The following is a 22400-nucleotide window of genomic DNA, read 5'->3' on the forward strand; positions in this document are numbered from 1 at the left end:
CATGTCCAATTCTAAGGAAATACGTTAATGGATTCACAAGATGTCTGTTGAAGTACATGCTGAGTAAAATAAATTTATGGTTGGTTTCAGGTATATCTGAAGTGCCACTATTCCTGATGTATGTAAGGTTGAGCATCCTAAATCCGAAAATTTGAAGTCTGAAATGCTCCAAAGTCTTGAGCTTTCTGAGCACCAACATGACACTCAAAGGAAATGCTCAATGGAGCATTTCAGATTTTAGATTTTTGAATTAGGGATGCTCACAAAGTGTAATACAAATATTTCAAAATCTGAAAAAATACAAAATTCAAAACACTTCTGGTCTGAAGCAATTTTGAATAAGAGATACTCAACTTGTGTTATACCACACATATAAATGATCAACTAGATATTCCACTATAGAAATTTGAGGGTGTGACTTCTACTGTCACTCTGAGAGACATTCCACTTCAGTGTGGCGATGGATCTAAGGGTAAGTTACACTGTCTTTCAAATATGAGTTTTGAATTTGCTCAAGGAATTAAACAGAAACTTTAAAAAAGAGATCTCAGAGTTCTATACTACAAAACAGACATGTACTATCTAAACAGGCGTGCCAGGAGGAGTTCTCTGCAAAATATACCATACTAAAGTAGATGAAAGAATATTTTAATTCTGTATTTCAAAACTTTTAAAAATACATGCCTAGTATAACGATTTGAAATGTAATGTGTTGATCAATGTTAAAATACCAAACTACTCTTTTTTAACCTGTTAGGCAACTAATGCAAGTCTTTTTAGGTCACCCATAGTTTGTGGAAAGAACAAAATGTTTGTTTATAGTCTACCTTATTTCCCAAGGGATTTGGAAGTAGGTATCTTGGATGTCTCTCATTGCTGGGGATAGTTTTTACCACACAAGAGGGTAATTAGAGTAGAAAAGATTGATAGAGGGATGGAAAGACAGAATAGGACACATGAGCAAAGGTTGAGCTGTGATGATACTGAATATAAAGGGTAAAAGAGAAGCAGAAACAGTTACCTCAGTGACACACACAAGTCTGGAGAATAAGGCAAACCTTGAAATGCACAGGAAAGAAACTAGGATAGAATAGGAAATTAGTAAGGAATAAGAGTAGTGAGCAGACAGGAAGAACTGGGCCAGGAACTCAAATGTTAAAATAGCCAAGAGGCAGAAACAACAAAAAGCAGGAAGTTTTTTTTTTTTTTTTTTTTTTTTTTTTTTTAAATAAAGGAAGTAACTTTTTTTTTTTTTTTGAGAATGGGGTCTTGTTATATTGCCCAGGCAGGTCTCGAGCTCCTTGGCTCAAGCTATCCTCCTGCCTCTGCCTCACTAAGAGCTGGGATTACAGGCCTTAGCCACCACACACGGTGGAAGTAACATTTTTGTTGATGATGTCCAATTCTATGAAGTTATTAAATTCAGTCAGAAGAGAATCTGCCTAAGCAACTGGGAATTAAAACAGCTAAAGTTTAACCTCAATTATTTTGAAACTAGAACATTTTCCCCACTACACACTATTTTCTAACTTTTCTTGGAGGTTATCAGAACTTTTCAGTACTATTTGGCAAGCCAATTTTAGGGCCTGAAGATGCCATGGACATCATCTAGACTAGCGTGACGCCTATACTTGCCAAATAAGACAACTTAAGTCCTGAAGAATATACAGAGGTCATATATACCTCAGTTTGTGGCAAAGCCAGGTATAGAACCACGTACTGACTTTTAGTTCATGGCTCTTCCCAGTAGGGCATCCTGATTTTCTTGATCACCTATCATTGCAGCACTTACGGGGTGACAAGATCTGAGGGAGTTGGGGAGGAAGACTATACTTAATATTCAAGATATATTCTAAAATCATGAGGCTAGTTTCTATGAACTATGCAGAAAACTTTGCCTCAGGATAGTGATGCTATATTTGGTCTCTTCTCTTTAATCTTAAAAAGAGCTAAGAACTAACTAGTCATTGGAGTTATACACTTATTTTCATTATATGATTCACTGAATGAATTCAATGTATCTTATTTAAAAATATAAATGCTAACTTTTGCAAGAAAGAGTTTACATATTATTGCTTAAAATACACTTTTAAGTGTCTTACCCAAGTTTACAAGAGGGAATACTGAATAAAAATGGATAAACTACAATTAAAAGTCACAGTCTTGATACCTTCATATTGGATGCCTCAGTTTCCAGTTTTGTAAGATGATTGGAATTATCTTCTAGCTCTTGTCGAAGATTTGAGTTCTCCATCTTCAGTGCCTCAACTTGCTTTAACAACTGATCATATGAAGCTGCAGCCATCCTTGGCTACCCTTGGACCTATAAGGTTAAAAAGGATTTTGAAATTCACTACTAAAAAATTTAGTGGCTGCTCGTTTTTAAGAAAGGGGTAAAGGAAACAAAACTCTTAAGACGTTTAAGAAGAATTGTGTTAATATGCTAGTTTTTGGTCTCCAAACAATATTGTTCAAGTAGCAGCATCTTTCTAAGAGGATGAAACAGTGGAGTCTCAGTTTAAGACAAATGAAATTAAAATAGAAGAGAGAACTTCAGTTGTGCCTGAATACATGTGTCTTCTCACAGATGGATTAAACTTTCTATCAAGTAATACTTTCTTCAAGGTTTTAAAGATATTTTACCCATTCTTACAGGCAAAACTTAGGAAATATAATTATGATAAAAATTTATGTATATTAGTAATACTATTTTATTTCTGAATTTTATCTGATAGTCACAGAATTTTAGAGCCAGAATGGACTGAGATTACATATTCCATTTCACACTTTTCATTTGATAAAAGGCTAATCTTACACATCCTCCATAGTGAAACAGTTCTGAAGTTCTAAGATCTCATTAAAAGGCAATCATTTAACAAAATGGACATGAAGGAGAGCATTAAATGAAGACTTTAAGCCTTTTTGATAGGAAGATGGTAAATAAGAATTTCTAACATAAAGTTCAATCACATTTATTCAAAAGGTTGACTATAATAGCCCATGCTATGGCATATGTGGTCTTGGGATCTGCTGTGCTCAAACTGAGGCCAAAAGACACCTAAAGAGAATGGATGACCTGAGAAGTACAGACTGTCAAAGAGAAATGAAGCAGAGTCTGGCAGTCATTATGACTGGGAAAGAAGAGGGGAGACAAAGAAGATACAGAAGATAGCCAGGTAATAAGAGGACCTTAGGAAGAATTATAGAATGCTAGGAGTTATATTAAGATTAACCAAGTAAGATTCAGGAGATCCACATTCTCTCTTTAGTTTAGGTCAAATCATTTTGGAATAAATAAAATCCTGCCTATCTTAATTATTTAATAGCTAAAAAGTATTAAGTAGTTTGCACTTAAGCAATAAAGATCTTGACATTAAAAACATGCCTCTATAATATGAAATCCACTACACAGAATAAGGCAGACAGGCTGTAACACTGGCTAGTCATGACAGTACTGGAGTTCAGCAATTAGAAGACTCTACCAAAGGAAATCAAGGGACTTATCTTAGATCTAGTTAGTTCTACAATGGCTAGAATCAACAGTAAACCTGGTACAATCCAATGACATCTGAGGAGGAAGGGGAGTCCTGCGGGCGGGGATCACCTATGAAGTCTTTATGGTTGAAAAAAATTGAGTCTTGTGTGTTAATTTCAGGCCTGGTCATGATTTAATCTTTGTCCCTTCATTTTAATTCATTTCACAATTTGTAAATGAACATTCACAATCTGCTTTAACATAACTTACAGCGATATTATTAGGATTAATAACAAAAGGTAGGCTAAAAAATAAAAGTACTATGTAAATGTAAGTTATATTATGAAAATATACATGTAACATAACCTCTTCAGTAAGATATAGTGTTCACCTATAGTTAAGACACCTCCTCTGACCAATGGACAAGGGGTAAAGAAGTAATGCAGCCATAGGAGACATCTCAAAAATAAAGGAAAAATCCACAGGAGTGATCATTATTTTGTTTTACATCTTATTAATAAGCAGGTCTGAAAATACCCAGCACATTATAAACCATATGACAGAGGTAGGGATCTGACAGAATTTGAATAATGTGAGCCTTAAAATTTCTCATTTCAAATAAAATTAACAGGTAATTTTACATCAAAATAATAAAACAAAATAAGAGAAAAGGTAGTAACAGAGAAAAAAATGGACACACACAAGTTTATTGAGACACAGAAGTTATAACCTTACACAATCATGAAAAGAGCCAGATGCGCAAGATGAGCAGAGACTGCTAAAAGTACTCTTTATTACAGGAATAAAAAAATCGACTCTTCAGATGAAGAATTAAACCTTTAATCATCTTTTTTTCCCCCAACTCCAGAATCCCAATCATTAAAGTTTTTTCTGCTCTAGAAATAATCTAATTTTATGGAAAAAATAAGATGTTTCATGGAAGAATACCCAAACTTATATTGTTTTAGGATGCTGCAGCCATCCCTCCCTAACCCAAAACTTGTGAAGTCATACAAAATTTGTGAAGTTGTAAATTTACTTTGGAATGTCTTTTTTTTTTCAATTACAAGAATTGCATACCAAATACATCTTTAAAACTTTTTTTTAAAATTTGAAACTTGTGTGATCACATTACAGCTGCCACACACCATGAAATGGGGAAAACCTCCCAATCTTTCACTTTATTGAGAGCATGCAAACCTCTCAATTTGTTTTTCTGCAGTTAAGATGACCACTAAAGACACTGCTCCACCTTGTAAGTGTCAGGTAGGGGAGAAGAAAGCACAAGGACTATTATCTAGACTTTTATTCAAATGTTCATTAGAAAACAAATTTACAAGTATTGTGAGAAATAAAAGCAAGGAAGCAAAAAATTTTGGGCTGGCGAAAGATAATCAGAATTAAATGTGGAGGATTATTATTTTCAGAAGTTCGAGATCACTTCTTTTTTACATCAATGGAGCTGCTTTTATTATTTTGTTTTCATGGAAAAACAAAGATATATTTTCCAGCATTTTAGATGAAATGAAATAAGAAGAAAATATGAGTAAGAAGGCAGGAAAGCAAAAGAATCATAAAAGACGACTCTGCTCAACCCTATGCAAACAAATCTGAACACCCGAAATAGATAATTTACTAGAAGATATAATCTATCAAAACTGATCCCAAAAGAGATGAAAAATCTATTATAATTTACCATGAAAAAGTCACTATTAGAAAATCAATTATATCATTTAACATAATAGATCTACATGGGAAAAAATCGTTATGTTCATGCCAAAGATGATGAAAAGACATTTTACAAATTCAATACCCATTCTTGTTGAAAATACTGAATAAAAAAGAACATTTCTTTAACATGATCTATCAGCCCCAAGGCTAACAGTATACTTAATGTGGAAACACTGGATATACTCTTACAGTCAGGGTACCATTCTATTAGTCACAATAGTCAACACAAATTAATGAATAAAATTAGAAAAAAATTAGAAAGGGAACATTATTCACAGACCACATAACTATATACCTGGAATATACAAAAGCATCAATGAAATATTATAATAATAATGTAATTTGGTAATATAGTATAGTACCAAATATACAGAAATCATTCCTTTATAGGGGAGAGAAACCAGACAGAAGATAAATGAAAGAAAAGATCCCATTTACAATAAAAAATGAAAATATCTGGGCATAAACTGCACAAAAAGAGTCCAAAACATATACGAGAAAGATAGAAAAGTAGATTTCAACAAATGGAAAGGCATATCTTATTCTGGTATACCAAGATTCAGCAACATAAAGATGCCGTTTCTCCCTAAGCTAATTTATAAATTTTACAGTCCCAACAAAAACCCTATATAAAGTTTTTATTTCCTGCAGCTAGATATTAAAAAAAATAGAAAATATTAAAGAGCAGGCAGTAAACTACATATTAAAATAATGTACAAAGCCTTTATAATTAAAACCATATATATATGTAGTTAACTATATTGTACCAATAGATCAGTTTTTTTGTTTTGATAATTGTAGTAGGGATATATAAGATGTTAATCATCTGGGGAATCTGTAAAAGGTATATAGAAACACTCTGTACTATTTTTCCAACTTTTCTGTAAGTCCAAAGTTATTTAAAATTAAAAGTTTTTTAAAAAGCTACAATACCGGTACATGAATAGACCAACCACGAGAACACAATGTTTAAAATCCAGAAGTAAATATAGATAAATTCAGTATATAAAAGCAGTATCTCAATATTCGTAAAAAGATGGAATTTAAAGTGGTGCTGGGAAATGGGACAGCCATGAAGAAAAAGTAAAAACTGCATTTTGACTCATAAAACACACTAGGATAACCTGCAAAAAGGAACAGAGATTTAAATGTTTGAAAAACATTTCATTGCTTATGAGAGCAGACTTTTATTTTTTTAAGTAAAGATATTTAAATGGCATATATCCTCTTCAAAGGATGGTATGGAACATTTTAATTTTAATTTAATGGGTGTAAGACACACAGAGGGCCAAGTAGAGTTCTCTAAAGTAATGATGTCCGTTACTAGACTAGGAGTAATAAAGGAGATTCTTAGGGTACCTTCAAACAAATGGGAAAATTTCTATTTGCTATAAAAGCACAACTGCGTTAAAATAGTGCACATCTCTACAGTGAAATACTACACCGGTATTAAGAAGAATGAGGCTGATGTAAAAATGAAGTTGATGAAAAACAAAACAAACGTAAAAAACAAGCAAAAGCCCATCTCCCCCCGCAACCCAAAAAAAAAAAAAAGAATGCTGATCACTAATGTCTCATGTGGTCCCTACTGCTCCAGTAAAAATAAAGGAGTGCAAAAGGATAAAAAATATCACTTAAAGAACATTCAAAAATACAGTCACTGCTTATAGAATCAAGGTATAGTGTCTGGTGGTAAGTCTTCCTTTTTATTACATACCCTTTGAAAAGTTTGAAAAGCAAAGCATTGGCCAGGTGGTGGTGGCTCACGCTTGTAATCCCAGCACTTTGGGAGGCTGAGGTGGGTGGATCACTTGAGGTCAGGAGTTCAAGACCAGTCTGTCCAACATGGTGAAACCCCATGTTGGTTTCACCCCATTTTGTCTCTACTAAAAATACAAAAAATTAGCCAGGTGTGGTGGCATATGCCTGTAATCCCAGCTACCCGGGAGGCTGAGGTGGGAGACTAGCTTGAACCCAGGAGGTGGAGGATGCAGTTAGCCGAGACTGTGCCACTGCACTCCAGTCAGGGAGACAGAGCAAGACTCCATCTCAAAAAACAAAAAAAAAACAAAAAAAACCAAAAAAAAAACAAAAAAAAAACAAGAAAACCCTCTAAAATGAACCAAAATAAAAAAGAAAAGAAAAAGTTGGATTTAAAAAAAACAAAAACAAAAAAACTAAATATGATTAGAGAGAGAAAAAAGAAAACAACCTCCAAACATACTAAAACAAAGATTCTAGGGAGGGGAAATTGATTCAAGAAGCAGCAGAAAAACCTTAATACTTCTACAACTATTAAAAAATTGGACAAGGTCCGGTGGCTCACGCCTGTAATCCCAGCAATTTAGGAGGCCAAGGAGGGTGGATCACAAGGTCAGAAGATAGAGACCATCCTGGCCAACATGGTGAAATCCTGTCTCTACTAAAAACACAAAAATTAGCTAGGCATGGTGGCGTGAGCCTGTAGTCCCAGCTACTCAGGAGGCTGAGGCAGGAGAATGCCGTGAACTCCCGGGAGGTGGAGGTTGTTGCAGTGAGCCAAGATCGCGCCACTGCACTCCAGCCTGGGTGACAGAGTAAGACTCCATCTCAAAAAAAAAAAAAAAAATTGGAGCAGTAAGTATTAATATCTTTGCCCTCCTCCTCCAAATCCTTCAAAACACCATATCTGAATGGTTTTGCAAACACCTTCTACCAAACTTTTAAGGAACAAATCATTCTGATCTTACACAATGCTTCCAAGGATGGAAGAATAGGAAATATTTTCCAATGCATTCCATGAAGCCAATCTAACCATGACATAAAGGTCAAAGATTGTGTGAAAAAGAATAATTATAGGCTAATATTTACAAATATTGATTCAAAAAATCTAAACGAAATTATCAGGAAGCAGAATACAATAGCACACAGTAAAGAAACTACAGCAGAATGAAGCTGAGTTTATTCCAGAAATGCAAGTAGAGTGCAATATAAGATCATTTGTGTGTGTCACTTGCTACATGAAAATACTAAAGAAAAACCATCTCAAAGAAAAAACTTTCTATAAAAACCTGGAAATAGGAGGGAAACTGTCAAAGCTAAAGTAAACTTCATTCTTTTTTTCTGAGACAGGGTTTTGCTCTGTCACCTAGGCTTACTGCAGCCTTGACCTCCCTAGCTCAAGTAACCCTCCTGCTTCAGCCTCTAGAGTAACTGGGACTATGGACACAAGCCAACATGCCCAGCTAATTTTGTAAACTTCATTCTTTTTTAGTATGTTTGCTTTAATAGATGGAGTCTTGCTCTGTTGCCCAGGCTGGAGTGCAGTGGCACGATCTGGGCTCACTGCAACCTCCCAGGTTCAAGCAATTCTCACGCCTCAGCCTCTCGAGTAGCTGCGATTACAGAGATGGGGTTTTACCTTGTTGGCCAGGCTGGTCTCAAACTCCTGACCTCAAGTGATCTGCCTGCCTCCACCTCCCAAACTGCTGGGATTACAGGCGCTCCACACCCAGCCGTAAACTTCATTCTTAATAGTGAAATGTTACAGACATTCTCTTTAAAATCAGGAATAAGATGTCTACTATCCACACTTTCAGTCAACGTAATCCTGGAAGTCCTAATTCACACAGTAAAATTTAAAAAAGAGAAAGTGTAATGATTGGAAAGAAACAAAATAGAAAAATCTTAGAAATATAAAAATTTTATGCTTGCCAGATACAAAATCAGTAATACACAAAAAAGTTTTAAATTCCAAGCAGAATTCACCTCATCCATTTTAATTCTTTTCTCTTTAACAACCATTTTCTATTTCTCTTTCTCTTCCCTACTAAGGCCCCATTAGGTGGTGATATTCAGTCTTCTGTCTGTTGCATTCTTTCCCCACTCTTTCCTTTGCTTACATTCTGTAAATAGCTACATAACACTGGCTAGACCTATCCATGCCCATACCAAGTGTGGGCAGGTCTCAAGACGCCCATCCCAATTACCAGGAGCAGGGGTTGGCAAGCATTTACTGTAAGGGCCAGATAATAAATATTATAAGTCTTTGTGGGTCATATGATTTCTGTTGCAACTACTTGACTTTGTAGCTGTAGCACAAAAGCAGCCCCAAACACATAATTAGATGGGCATGCCCGTGCTCTAATAAAACTTAATTTACAAAAACTGGTGGTTAAAGCATAATTTCCCAATTTGGGTTTTCAAACACCCCAAGGTAACCCAAATAATTTCAAAGGCCATTAAGAAATTCCTAATACTAAAATTAGTATTTTACTTTTAAATACTAAATTTCCAACCTGCCATGTTGGAAAGAACAGAGAACTAGGAAGTCTTAGAATCCCTGATTTTTTTTTTTTCAGCAATCAATTTTAATTCCCACAATTTCTTCATCTTCCAGAAATTTGTTACAATGTCAATTTGAATGTCTCTTACTCTTTATGGCATTGTAAGCTCACATCTTTATTTTGTTTTTACTATCACTTTAATGGGGTCTTATGCAAAAGAGGTGATAAATTTGGAAGATTAATTCACTAGCTTGAATAAGAAATTTTACTTTATATTTAGATCTTTAATTCATAAGGCATTTTTATTGTTGTGTATGGCATGAGTGTAGTGGTCTAACTTTATTGTGTTTCGTATGGATAACTGAAAGTAGTAATAAATAGTGCAACTACATCAGCACTATTAAACAAACCATTTCTTTTCCACTGAATGGAAATGTCTCTCTTATATGCTCAATTCTCATACATACTTAGAACTGTAACTGTATTATATTTATATTAATTTCAGACAGGCTCACATTTCCATACTAAGTCTTACTACATCTCATGAATAATTCAGGCTCTGCAATCAAATTTCCCAGGGTTTTTCCCCCTCAAGAAAAAGGTCCTATGCCTCTATACATTTCATATCAAATATATCCCTGGGCTTTTGGCTATTTGAGTTGCTGTGAATGACCACCACCACCCCACACCAAATACTGCTAATGGTCAGGCGTGGTAGCTCATGCCTGTAATCCCAGCACTTTGGAAGGCTGGGGCCGGAGGCTCACTTGAGTGAGACCAGCTTGGGTAACGTAGTGTGACACCATCTCTTAATAAAAGAAATAAAGAAAAACAAATATTGTTACTACATATAAAAGCTACTAATTCTATTTAACCCATAATACTTGTGTGGCCACCTTATCAGATGATTCTATGAATTCTAATAGGATTTCCAGTGGATTTTCTGGGTATGCAATCATATAATCTGTAAGTGATACTTGTGACTCTTCTTTCCTGCATTTATACCTCACCTCTTTTTCACGTTTTATTGTTAGCTTGAAACTTTAAAATGTCACCTAAACTATTTTATTCTCAATTTTAATAAGAATGGCATATTATTTCACTATTTGATATTCTTACTCTTAGATTTCAGTAAATTTTTTAACATGTTTAGGCATTTTCCCTTGAGTTTAAAGTTTTTATTAGTAGTAGCTGCTGAACATAAATAGTACTTTTTTGTATAATCAAATCGTTTTTCTTTTAATTTCTTGATGCAGTTATAAGATTTTTGAATGTTGACCTATCCTCCATTCCTGAAATAAACCCCACTTGTTCATGTTTTATTCTTTTATGAGCCTGTTGATTTCTTCATATTTCACTTAGAATTTTTAAAGAGAAAACATATAGTTTTAAATTTTTATAGTATTTTGAAATAAGGTTTTGAATTAAGCTTACACTAGTTTGCAAAATGAACTGATAGATGTCTCATCTTTTTATATGGTCTGGAATAGTTTGAATAGTATCTATCCTTTGAAAGTCAGCTAGAATTCAAATCAGAAGGTGCCTTTTTTCTTATCAAAGTGATGGATACTCAAAAGAGGTGCCATTTTAGAGCTAAGATTTTTTTAAAGTATTTTACAGTTTCTTCTGAGGTTTAGTCTTTTCATGCTTTCTCCACCTTGTATTAATTTTATTCATTAATAGTTCACTAGTAAACTATTTCCTCTAGTTTTACAAATGTATTGTCGGAGTTGTATATATTCTCTCATTTAAAAATTCTTTATCTGAAGGTATCTTTTCTCATTGGTGTTCTGTTTGTCTTTTATTCCTTTAAACTTTCTAGGGTTTCATTTATTTTATTGGTGTTTACCAAAACAAACAAAAACATCAACGTATCCTTTCCACTACTTTATTTTCTATTTTATCAATTTCTTTATCTTTACTAATTATATCCTCTTATTTTCCATTGGCTTACTTAGTTATTTAAAGTGAAAGGCTGGTGTGGTGGCTCATGCCTGTAATCCCAACACGTTGGGAGGCAGGTCAGGAGCTTGAGACCAGCTTGTCCAACATGGTGAAATCCTGTCTCTACTAACAATACAAAAATTAGCTGGGTGTGGTGGCATATGCCTGTAGTCCCAGCTATGGGGTGGTGGGGGTGTCACTGAGACAGGAGAATCGCTTGAGGTGGAGGTTGCCGTGAGCCAAGATTGTGCCACTGCACTCCAGTCTGGGCGACAGAGTGAGACTTCATCTCAAAAAAATAATAATAATAATAAAGTGAATATTAATTCGTTTATTTCCTCACTTAAACATTCACTTATTCGTTTCTTCCTTAATAATATAAATTTTAAGGACATCAGTTTTTCTCTTAGTACAGCCTTATCTACATTCCACAGGTTTTAGTATGAAGAGTTCTTCTCTTTATTTCTAGATAACTCATAACTTCCATCTTGATTTCCTCTTTGATCTACGGGATACTTCAAAGATTCATCTCGATTGCTAGGTATATAAGGCTTTTTGAGTCATCTTTTTATTGTCATTGATATATTGTTTATTAGATTAATGGAAGACTATTGCTTATAAAATTGTTACCATTTGAAAATTTTTAAAGGTTTGTCTTGTAGTCAAGAACATGACTAATTTTCATAGATATTGTACTAAAAAGTTTTTAAAAGGAAAAGTATATGAAGTTCTATAACTCTTTACTGACTATAGCATATTATTTAAATCCTATATATATATAAATTACAAATCCTTTGTTTGTAATTTTTCATGTATTTGATATGTGAAATTCAGAAAGTCTGATATTTATTTAGTACTTACAATATCCGATGTACTATAAATGCTTTCTATATATTAACTCATTTAATCCTCACAACCACCTATGAGGTAGTGTTACGCATTTCTGAGTTAAGAAAAATGGAACTTCAAAACAGTAGATAACTTTCCTAAGAACACAGATCAAGAGGCTATGCCAGAATTCAAATCTGTATTTGTTTTTAATGCTCATGCTCTTAAAGACTGTATAACTTCGGTCCAGTGTTCACAATCTATTATATCTGATAATAGTCTACCTTCCAAACTTAATGCCTATTAAGTTCCAAGATAACCTTCCTCAAGTAAGTCTCTCCTCACTTTTCTCTACAAACTCTTTCTTACCTTTGCATTTTTGTTTATAACTCTTCCCCTTTCTGAATACCACATCCTTTTTTCCTCTGCTCTTATAAGATATCCTCATCCTTTAAGGCCCAGCTCAGTTGCTTACACAAAACCTTCCTGACATCTCTGGCCAATAATGAATCTTCCTGCTAACTGAACAGTAAATACTATACGATTTGGCCTAACTGTTCTCTAATTATTCCATTTTACCTTGGGGTGTTTTGTCTTCCCAGCTGGAGCATAAACATCTTGAAGACAAGGTCTATATCTAATACTTAGCTTTTGTAATTCCCAAAATGCTTTACTCAGCGATAGCCATATAAAAGACAAATATACATGTAAGAAGGAACAGAAAGGGTGCATTATCAGCCACAGAGGGCAGACAACAGAGAGAGAGGGCACAAATTCAGAGAATGTCTAAGATGACTTTTCCATTAAAAGAAAACAATACACCTTGTTATTCACAATGTACCATATTTAGGTATCTTATTATTCACAAGGTACCAAGTATTAAGGGAGTGTTACGGGTTGAACTGTGTTTCATAAAAAGGTATGTTATAGGTGTGAGCACAGTGGCTCACACCTGTAATCCCGGCACTCTGGGAAGCTGAGGTGGGAGGATCACTGGTAGACAGGAGGTCGAGACCAGCCTGTGCAATATAGTGAGACCCTGTCCTTAAGAAAAAAAATTAAAAATTAGCCAGCTGTGGAAGCACATGTTTGTAATCCTAGCTACTTCGGAGGCTGAGTTGGGAGGACTGCTTGAGCCCAGAAGCTACTCTAGGCTGGCAACAGAGGGGGAAAAAAAAAAAAAAAACCCCAAACAATGTTACATCAAATATGACCTTATTTGGGGACAGAGTCTTCATAAATGGATCAAGTTTGAGATGAGGTCATACTGGATTAGAGTGGGCCCTAAATTCAATGACTGGTAAGACAATGACAGATCAAGTTTCAATAGAGTGCCCATAGAAACGGTGTTACAACAAGTCTAGGCCGGGCGCGGTGGCTCAAGCCTGTAATCCCAGCACTTTGGGAGGCCGAGACGGGCGGATCACGAGGTCAGGAGATCGAGACCACCCTGGCTAACCCGGTGAAACCCCGTCTCTACTAAAAAGTACAAAAAAAAAAAACTAGCTGGGCGAGGTGGCGGGCGCCTGTAGTCCCAGCTACTCGGCAGGCTGAGGCAGGAGAATGGCTTAAACCGGGGAGGCGGAGCTTGCAGTGAGCTGAGATCTGGCCACTGCACTCCAGCCTGGGCGACAGAGCGAGACTCCGTCTCAAAAAAAAAAAGAAATGGTGTTACAACAAGTCTAAAAGACACAAAGAGAAATTTAATAAGGCCATGTTGCTTTAATATTTCTCAGTTTCTATTACAGACTATGTCAGAAGTAGCTGATACATCGATATAAATTAAGTGATGATAAAACCAAGAACCTAATTAACAATGAATATCTGCTTACAAGATAATTCAGCAACCTTGTAAGAAGACCATGTGAAGAAACAGGGACACAGAGACACACAGGGAGAATGCCATGTGATAATAAAGGCAGAGATTGGAGTGAGGAAGCGTCAAGCCAAGGAATACCAAGGATTTCAGGCAACCATTAAAAGTTAGGAAAGAGACACAGAACTGATTCTCCCTCATCAGAAGGAACTAACCTTCCCAACCCATTGATTTCAGACTTCCAGCTTCCAGAAGTGTAAGAAAATACATTTCTATTCTTTTAAGTTATCAGTCAACGGTACTTTGTTACAGTGGCTCTGGGAAAATAATATAAGGAGAAAAGTAAGTTGACAAGTTCCTTGTTCTCAGGTAGCTTATTATCTAGCAAAGGGGGGACTATTCAAGAGAATGGGTAAATAGGATCAGTATACAAATAGATTTTTGTGTCCCACTTCACACTGTCTTGGCTGCAGCAATCGGCTTACTGCAGATGGAAACGAAAGGCACATCAGGGGCACGAGGTATCCTTTGTTTTCTGTCCTAGGGAATCTCTGACACCTCACTGTGTTCCCAACATTAATGCATGTACAACCAATAAAAGACTAAACACTTAATGGGGCAATTATTGACCAAAGGGGAACAGGAGCTAGTATACAAATCTTACCCTTGGGTGGACAATTCAGAGTTACATTCTATATGGTCCCTCAGAAAGTCCTGGCAGGTCAAACCACAACTGTCCAAAGTGATGACCAACTTGAGAACATGTTTCTACTAGCTGTCCTTCTTTCTCTGTCTCACTCTTTTCAGGTCTATACTTCTATATCCCCTAGATGACTTCCCAAAGTATTTCACAAAAGGCCTGGCTTCAGGACTCTGACAAGGGACCCAGGCTAAGATGAAATCACCTAGAATTCAAGGCCAAATTTGGGTTGAAAAGCACTGACAGAGAATGCTACAAAAGTCATACCTTGCTGAGAAAACTGAGGAAAGGGTTCAAAAAGTAAAAGCCATTTTAGAAGGGAACTTAAGAGATGGCATGATTATAACAAACATAAGTATGAGGACAGTATTCCAGGAGAAGGAAAAGAACGATCAAAGGTCAGAGGTTGGAAAAATGATATATATATTTGGGGAAAGAGATAGTCATCTAATTTAGCTGAAATACAGTGCAAAGGAATCAGGGAACAACAGAAGGAGGTACAATGTATAAATATGGAATGGAACAACATCAAGCTTTAGTGACTTCACAGTGTAAGGAAGCTGAAGTTTCAACAGAGCGCCCACGGAAATGGTGTTTTAACAAGTCTACAAGGTACAAAGAGAAATTTAATAAGGCCGTGTTGCTTTAACGTTTCTATTACAGACTATGTCAGAAGTAGCTGATACACTGATATACATTAAGTGATGATAAAATCAAGCATCTAATTGAACAATGAGTATCTGCTTACCATCTTGGTGATCATTATATATTACACTATACTTTAAACAAACTTGGTAAATGAAAATCTGAATTTACCAAAAGGAAGTAACACTCATTCGCAAAAGTAAAAATAACTAAAAAAAATCCTTCAGCTTAAAAAAATGGAGAACAGATGAGTATGCCTGTGTATGGCCCCACAAAGATGACCAAATCCTAGTTCCCAAAACTTATGAATGTGTTACCTTATGTGGCTAAAGGAACTTTGCAGATGTGATTAAGTTAAGGATCTTGAAGCAGGATTTCCTGGATTATCTGGGTGGACCCAATGTAATCACAAAGGTTCTTTTAAGAAGGAGGCAGAAGGGTCAGAGAAGAAAATGTGACAAGAGCAGCAGAGGGTCAGATTCAGAGAGAGATTTAGAACGCTGCTGGCACTGAAGATGGAGAAACAGGCCATGAGACAAGGAATGCCAAGAACCTGAAGAAAAGCAAGAAAACTGATTCTTCCATAGAATCTCTGGAGGAAATGCAAAGCCACTGATATCATGATTTCGGTCCAGTAAAAACCGTGTCTGATCTCCAGGACTGCAAGATAATCCATCTGTGTTGTCTTAAACCACTAAATTTGTGTTAATTTGTTACATCTGAAATAGGAAACAATGCCCTATAATCCAGAGATCCCTCTATCAGAGATAAATCCAATGAAACTGTTTCAATGGTCAATGTAATGATCTTAAAATACATCACAAATTCTTTCACCCTACTCCTTTAAGAGGTGGATTCTAATTCCTCCCTTGGGTAGGCTGGACTTAGTGATGCACTTCTAATAAAGAAAATACAGCAGAAGCGATGGTGTGTGGCTTCTGAGTCTAGGTCATAAATGGCCTTTCTGTTAGAATCATTGAGGGAAGTCAGCTGCTATGTTATAGACACTCAAGCAGCCCCATGGAGAGGCCCACATGACAAGGAACTGAGGTCTCTTGCCAGTAGCCAATGAAAAACAGACTATGCGAGTCAGCCATCTTGGAAGAAGATCCGTCAGTCTAGTCAAGCCCTTCAGATGACTTTATCTGTGACTGACATCGTGACTGCAACTTTATAAGAGATCCTGCCTGAGTCAGACCATCCAACTAAGACATTCCTGAATTCTTGCCCCACAGGAACTGTTTAAACCACTAAGTTTTGGTACAATTTGTTATACAGAAATACGTAAATAACATAGTCCCTAAGGTGACATGTACAAGAATGTATACCATAAAGGTGTTTGTGGTTAATGGGATTTGGAGAAAACTTATGGCCTTCACTGGAGGAACAGTGATAGGTACTATAGAATACTATACAGCAGAGTTAGCATCACAAACTAGATAGACATAAAGTAAAATGAATAGATCTTAAAAACAGTATTGAGTTAATAATGTTCAAAAATTATGTAAATTAAAAACACACAAAAAATTAAATTACACACAAAAAAGTAAAACCCAAGCAGACACTTGCACACCCATGTTTGTAGCAGCATTATTCACAATAGACAAAAGGTGGACACAACCTGAAGTGTCCACTGACAGAAAAATGAACAAAATGTGCCATATACATGCAATGGAACATCATTTAGACTTAACAAGGAAGGAAATTCTGACACATGCTACAGTATGGATAAACCTTCGAGACATTATGCTAAGTGAAATAAGCCAGTTGCAAAAGAATGAATATTAAATGGTTTTTCTTATTTGAGGTTCCTAGAATAGTCAAATTCATTGAGACAAAAAGTGGAGTGGTGGTTACCAAGGGTTGGGGGAGGGGAAAATGGCGTGTTAGTGTTTAATGTGCACAGAGTTTTAATTAGCGAAGATTAAAAATTTCTAGAAATGGGTGTCGTGATGGTTGCACAACAATGTGAATGTACTTAATGCCACAGAACTGTACACTTAAAAGTGCTTAAGATGGTAAATTTTATGTTTATCGCAATAAATTTTTTTTTAAAAATCTCATTAACTGTAAAAAAAATAGATTCACAAAATGATGATAACTACTTCTCAAGAATGTATGCATATTTAAAAACACGAGGAGTGGGAGCAGGGTGTGAGAATAAAGGGGGGAAGGCTTACCTTGTACCAACTGATGTATGATTTGATTTACAAAATCAGCTTTTGAGAACATTATCTATTCACTTAACGGAAGTTTTCATTGTACATTCAAGATACTTAGTACTTCAAAAGTAATTTAGTTTTCAAAAAATCTCTGTGACTCTAAGCAGATCTTATGAAAAAGCGGTGTTTCAAAGAGCAATCCACCATATTCTTCTAAATTAGAGGATATCTTAGATTATATAAATCTTTAAATATCCTAGGAGTAGCCAAAGCAGTGTTTAACTTGCAATGAAATTTCACATAATTCTACCATGAGTTTCTTAGAGATTAGTTTACATGTCTTATTTGACTCCAGCATCTTTCATAGATGATATTTAGAAGGTATCCTAATAAATATGTAGTGAATGTATTTCCTAAACTATTACCCATCTTTTCTGAACCATAATACTCTATCCCATTTTATGTGCCACATAAGTAGGTTTCAGATTCTAATACAAGAAAAGGGGGAGAAGGGAGATCAAAATTGAAGAGAACATTTAAACATACACAAGTATAAAAGATTGGTTAAATTTCATAAAATGAGTAATAGTTTATAAAACAGACAAAAATGGTAAAATCTACAGAGCAATTAATGCAAATGAGAAACTTCATGGTGGCTTACACCTGTAATCCCAGCACTTTGGGAGGCTGAGGTGGGAGGATCATTTGAGCTCAGAAGTTCGAGACCTGCCTGGGCAACCTGGCGAAACCCCATCTCTACAAAAAACACAAAAATTAGCTATGCATGGTGGTGTGCGCCTGTAGTCCCAGCTACCTGGGGGGCTGAAGCGGGAGCATCACTTGAGTCTGGGAGGTTGAAGCTACAGTGAGCCATGTTTGCGACTGCACGCCAGCCTGGGTCGACAAAGTGAGACCCTGTCCCCCCCCCGCCCAAAAAAAAAAAAAAGAAAAGAAAAAAGAAAAAAGAAAAACTTCAATAGCTTAAATTCAGTTCATAAAACATTTATAAATATTTAATTTTAAATTCCTTAATAGCACAATTCACGCCATATCAGTGAATAATTTCAAAGACCACTAAAGCCAACAGTTCAGTCATAGATTAGATATACTACAAGAGGAATGAAATAAACTTTAGTTCTTTATTTCTTATTTAATTCAGAAAAACCTCTCAATCTAACACTATTCTACTTAGATGTGTTCATATGATAATAACACGATCTTTAAAAAGTTGTTTATGAATGTCATCATGAAAACTGCTGCTTCTCCATTTGCTTAGTCACCAGGTATTTTATAAAGCATTCTTATATTGTAGATAAAAATTCACAACCAAGTAGGATTGCCTTTTCATTTTTTTAATAATTTGTCAGTGACTTACATTGCTTTTCAAATTACCTCTGTTATATATTATTTTGTATGTATGTAATAAGAGGCATTATAGTTTTATAGAATTAGAATAAAATAGAAGACTTAGGTTCTTCACACTGTTATACAATATTTGACCTTGGATAAAGTCATAACATACTTGATTAGGAGTCTCTAACATTTAAAATAAAAATAATGCTACACTGAGCTGTTAAAATGGTAAAAGAAGGTAATTTATGTAAAAATAATAATTTTATAGACTCTCAAACACTATGCTAATGAAATTCAAAGAACCAAGTAATATTAGCTGTTAAACTTCATTTGGAATTTTAATGTGACATCTTTAGTTCTAGCTATAGTTTCCATTAGGTTTAAAAAAAGAGACTCTAAGTACTTTTTTTTTGAGATAAGGTCTTGCTTGGTTGCCCAGGCTGGTCTTGAACTCTGAGGCTCAAGTGATCCTCCTGCCTCAGCTTCCCTCAGCCTCCTGTTTAGCTGGTATTACAGGCATGGGCCACCACGCCCGGCTCCTAAGTACTACCAATCCTGATATCCATGATCAAGTAATTCTTAAAACAGATATAATTTTTTAAAGAACTGTTTAAATTTATCAGTGAAAAATTTATGTATCTTATTTATCTAAGCCAGCCCAATTCTGTATTATCTTGAAAACATTACTAAAACAATATAATAGGTCATCTTAGGACTTTCTATTACATAAACATTATTAAAGAGGCACTGTCACTGACCCTGGAGGGCTTTACAAAGCCACTGCCATCCTTGTTCAGGGAGTGGGGAGGTGTGGCAGGTTGGCTACTATAAATATGCATAAAGATAGGCTTTTACATTTAGGTAAAGGAAAAAAAATAAGCTCAACAAAATACACTTTATATCAAGAGTATATGAGAATTCACTAGACAGAAATACATCTAGAAGAAAAGTCATGTTGCTTTAAAATATTATTCAGTGTTATCTAAAAGCAACCAAAGAGAAATATAAAATTACTTAAATATAGGTCTTTAATATTAGGCCTACAAAAATTTGTTCACCATAATTTTTCATAAAGTAATTTACATTATAAAGTGGTTTGCTCTTGAATGACCTAATTAATGGCATAAACGCTTCACTAACAAAGGAAAAGATCCACTGTTTCATACATAATTTATTAAGATTTCCTATAGGATTTATGTTAAATCAAAGAATTTGAGCATCTCTTTCGTGATGTAGAATCAAAGTGTCCAATACATTCCACTGACAAAACATTTATAGCCTGACATTTTTCCTACTTTAAAAAACAGTAATTTTTTTTCTCCTGTTCAGGCTGCATTTATAAACTATGGCTTCTTGTAAATGGGCTTCTACCCCCAGCATTTGCTGCACGATTTCTTATTCCTCTGCAGTTGTCTTTTCAGCCTAACAGAGAGAGAAAAAGCACTACTGCAGTCATCCGCAAAAAGCCACTACCACTGCATTTTGTAACTAACAAAGACACTGGTATCTTTTTGCCACCCTATTCACAGGGAGTTTACTTAGATGTTTTACAAAAGCAGGCACACTACTGGTGACCAATATTTCATCAACCAACACCACCACTCACACTCTGCAGTACCTGCCTCCTCCTCTTTCTCTCATTCCCAGTAGCTCTTTCCACTAGATTCACATCAGCCATCTGCAGCGGTTTTGTCTCCTCTCTCTTTTGGCCACCACTGCATGTGTCCTTGTCGCCAGGGAGGAAAAGAAGCCTTTCAATGGGCTAGAGCTTTTGCTCCTCGTCATGAATATGCCCATTCTTTGTTGTCCTCTACCCGTTTCCTTAGATACTGTTATTCCACTCTGTCAAATGGCATTATAAAAACAAAAACCCCTTCTAGTTTCAAAAACAGCTTTTTCTTAGCAGACTCCCCTTAACCCTTCTACCCCTCCCCCTTCTTCCTCTTCTGTCAAAAACCCTGGATCTGAAGTACAGGAAATCCATCTCCAGTGCTGCAGTGGGGGGCGGGGGGGGGGCTACGCCCCTGCCTCCTCGTTTGGCATGCGGCAGTGGACCCCGTGCCAAGGAAAGACCATCGGTTTAAGACAGTGCGAGGGAAAACCACCTTCCCCCTCCCCCTGCAGCAAGCCTGGCCATGGTGGCTCCAGCACCTACCCCATTTCCGAGTCCGACAGCACCTCCATTCTGTCTCCAGTGACACCCTGGCGGGCTGCACCAATACAGCCACATGTCGGTCACGTGCGCCCACACCCAGCCAATCAGCGGGCTCCCGACGGGAATGGGGAGCGCCCTGGTCCGCATCCAGCGGATTACACAGCTGCTTCTCTCTCCGCTTCCCGACCCGCACTCCGCAGAGGGGCACAGGGCCCCGCCCAACCGCACAGCCGGCCTAGCCCTAGCCCCGCACCCCTCGGGGGGTATGCCTTCACGGCCCCAGTCCCCAGCAAGCAAGGAAGTTGATGGGAGTTGACACGCATAATAGAGTGGGGGGAGGTCCGCAGGGCAGAGGGATTAGCACAAGATGCTGGAGGTGGGAGGGAGAGTAATAGAGGTGGGAGGGAGAGTAATAAATTACATCTCATTTGCTATGATTTTTGCAGCACAGCACAAAGAAACAATTATATTAAATGTATTACAACGAATAATTTTACATTACAAGTCACCGAGTTGTTAGAGTGATGACTTGTTAGATAGATCACTCGAACTATATTTGAATTAAAAATAGTTACCAGAAAAGCTATGCTAGCAGCTTAGCAGTTGAGATGAGAACTCTGAAGTCTGGGTTGCCTGGGTTGAAGCTTTACTCCTGTCACTCTAGCTCTGCAACTTTAGTTACTTAACCTCTCAGTGTTTCAATTTCCTCCTCTATAAAATGGGAATAGAAGTACAGAATAGAAGAGTTAATATATATGAAGCAGTATTTAGAGCAGTCCCTAACACATACATAGAAGTGCTGTTAGCAACTACAAATCTGAGGCTTTAATGTAGTATTTTAACGCAAATTGCATTGCATTTAAACCTAACCAGGTGAAGCTTAAATAACTAATTTTATGAGGTTGAATGACAAAATCCAAATTGTCAAGAATTTATAAAGTTAAACTTAAATTCTGGTTTAAATGGGGGGAAACCAGTTTCTATTATCTATTTAAAATTTAAAAGGATACTATATTTCACTTTTTTTTTTTTTTTTTTTTTTTGAGATGGAGTCTTGTTCTGTTGCCAGGCTGGAGTGCAGTGGTGCAGTCTCGGCTCATTGCAACCTCCACCTCCCAGGTTCAAGCGATTCTCCTGCCTCAGCCTCCTGAGTAGCTGGGACTACAGGCACATGCCACCATGCCCAGTTAATTTTTGTATTTTTAGTACAGACGGGGTTTCACCATGTTGGCCAGGATGGTCTCAATCTCCTGACTTCATGATCCGCCCACCTCGGCCTCTCAAAGTGCTGGGATTACAGACACAGACATGAACCACTGTACCCGG

At 36.4% G+C, this 22400-nt stretch overlaps 1 protein-coding gene across 15 annotated transcripts in view; it reads right to left on the reverse strand.

The window, feature by feature from the left end:
* The window catches only part of LOC105499964 (APC regulator of WNT signaling pathway), a 144143-nt gene that overhangs the window by 91722 nt on the left and 30021 nt on the right, over positions 1-22400 (reverse strand). For 4 of the 15 annotated variants that reach the window (XM_011772863.3, XM_071098600.1, XM_011772859.3 and 1 more), the window contains exon 2: positions 2171-2323. The exons of 4 other annotated variants lie outside the window; for them this stretch is intronic. In XM_011772863.3, coding sequence (XP_011771165.2) covers positions 2171-2305 — 135 coding nt within the window. In that variant the 5' untranslated portion in view covers positions 2306-2323. Of the gene's footprint in view, positions 1-2170; positions 2324-20537; positions 20820-21074; positions 21168-22400 lie in introns of those variants that run through there. 7 more of the 15 variants (XM_024787153.2, XM_024787151.2, XM_024787150.2 and 4 more) reach the window with 4 other exon arrangements.

Source organism: Macaca nemestrina, chromosome 6 (assembly GCF_043159975.1).
Source record: "Macaca nemestrina isolate mMacNem1 chromosome 6, mMacNem.hap1, whole genome shotgun sequence".
Classification (NCBI taxonomy): Eukaryota; Metazoa; Chordata; class Mammalia; order Primates; family Cercopithecidae; genus Macaca; species Macaca nemestrina.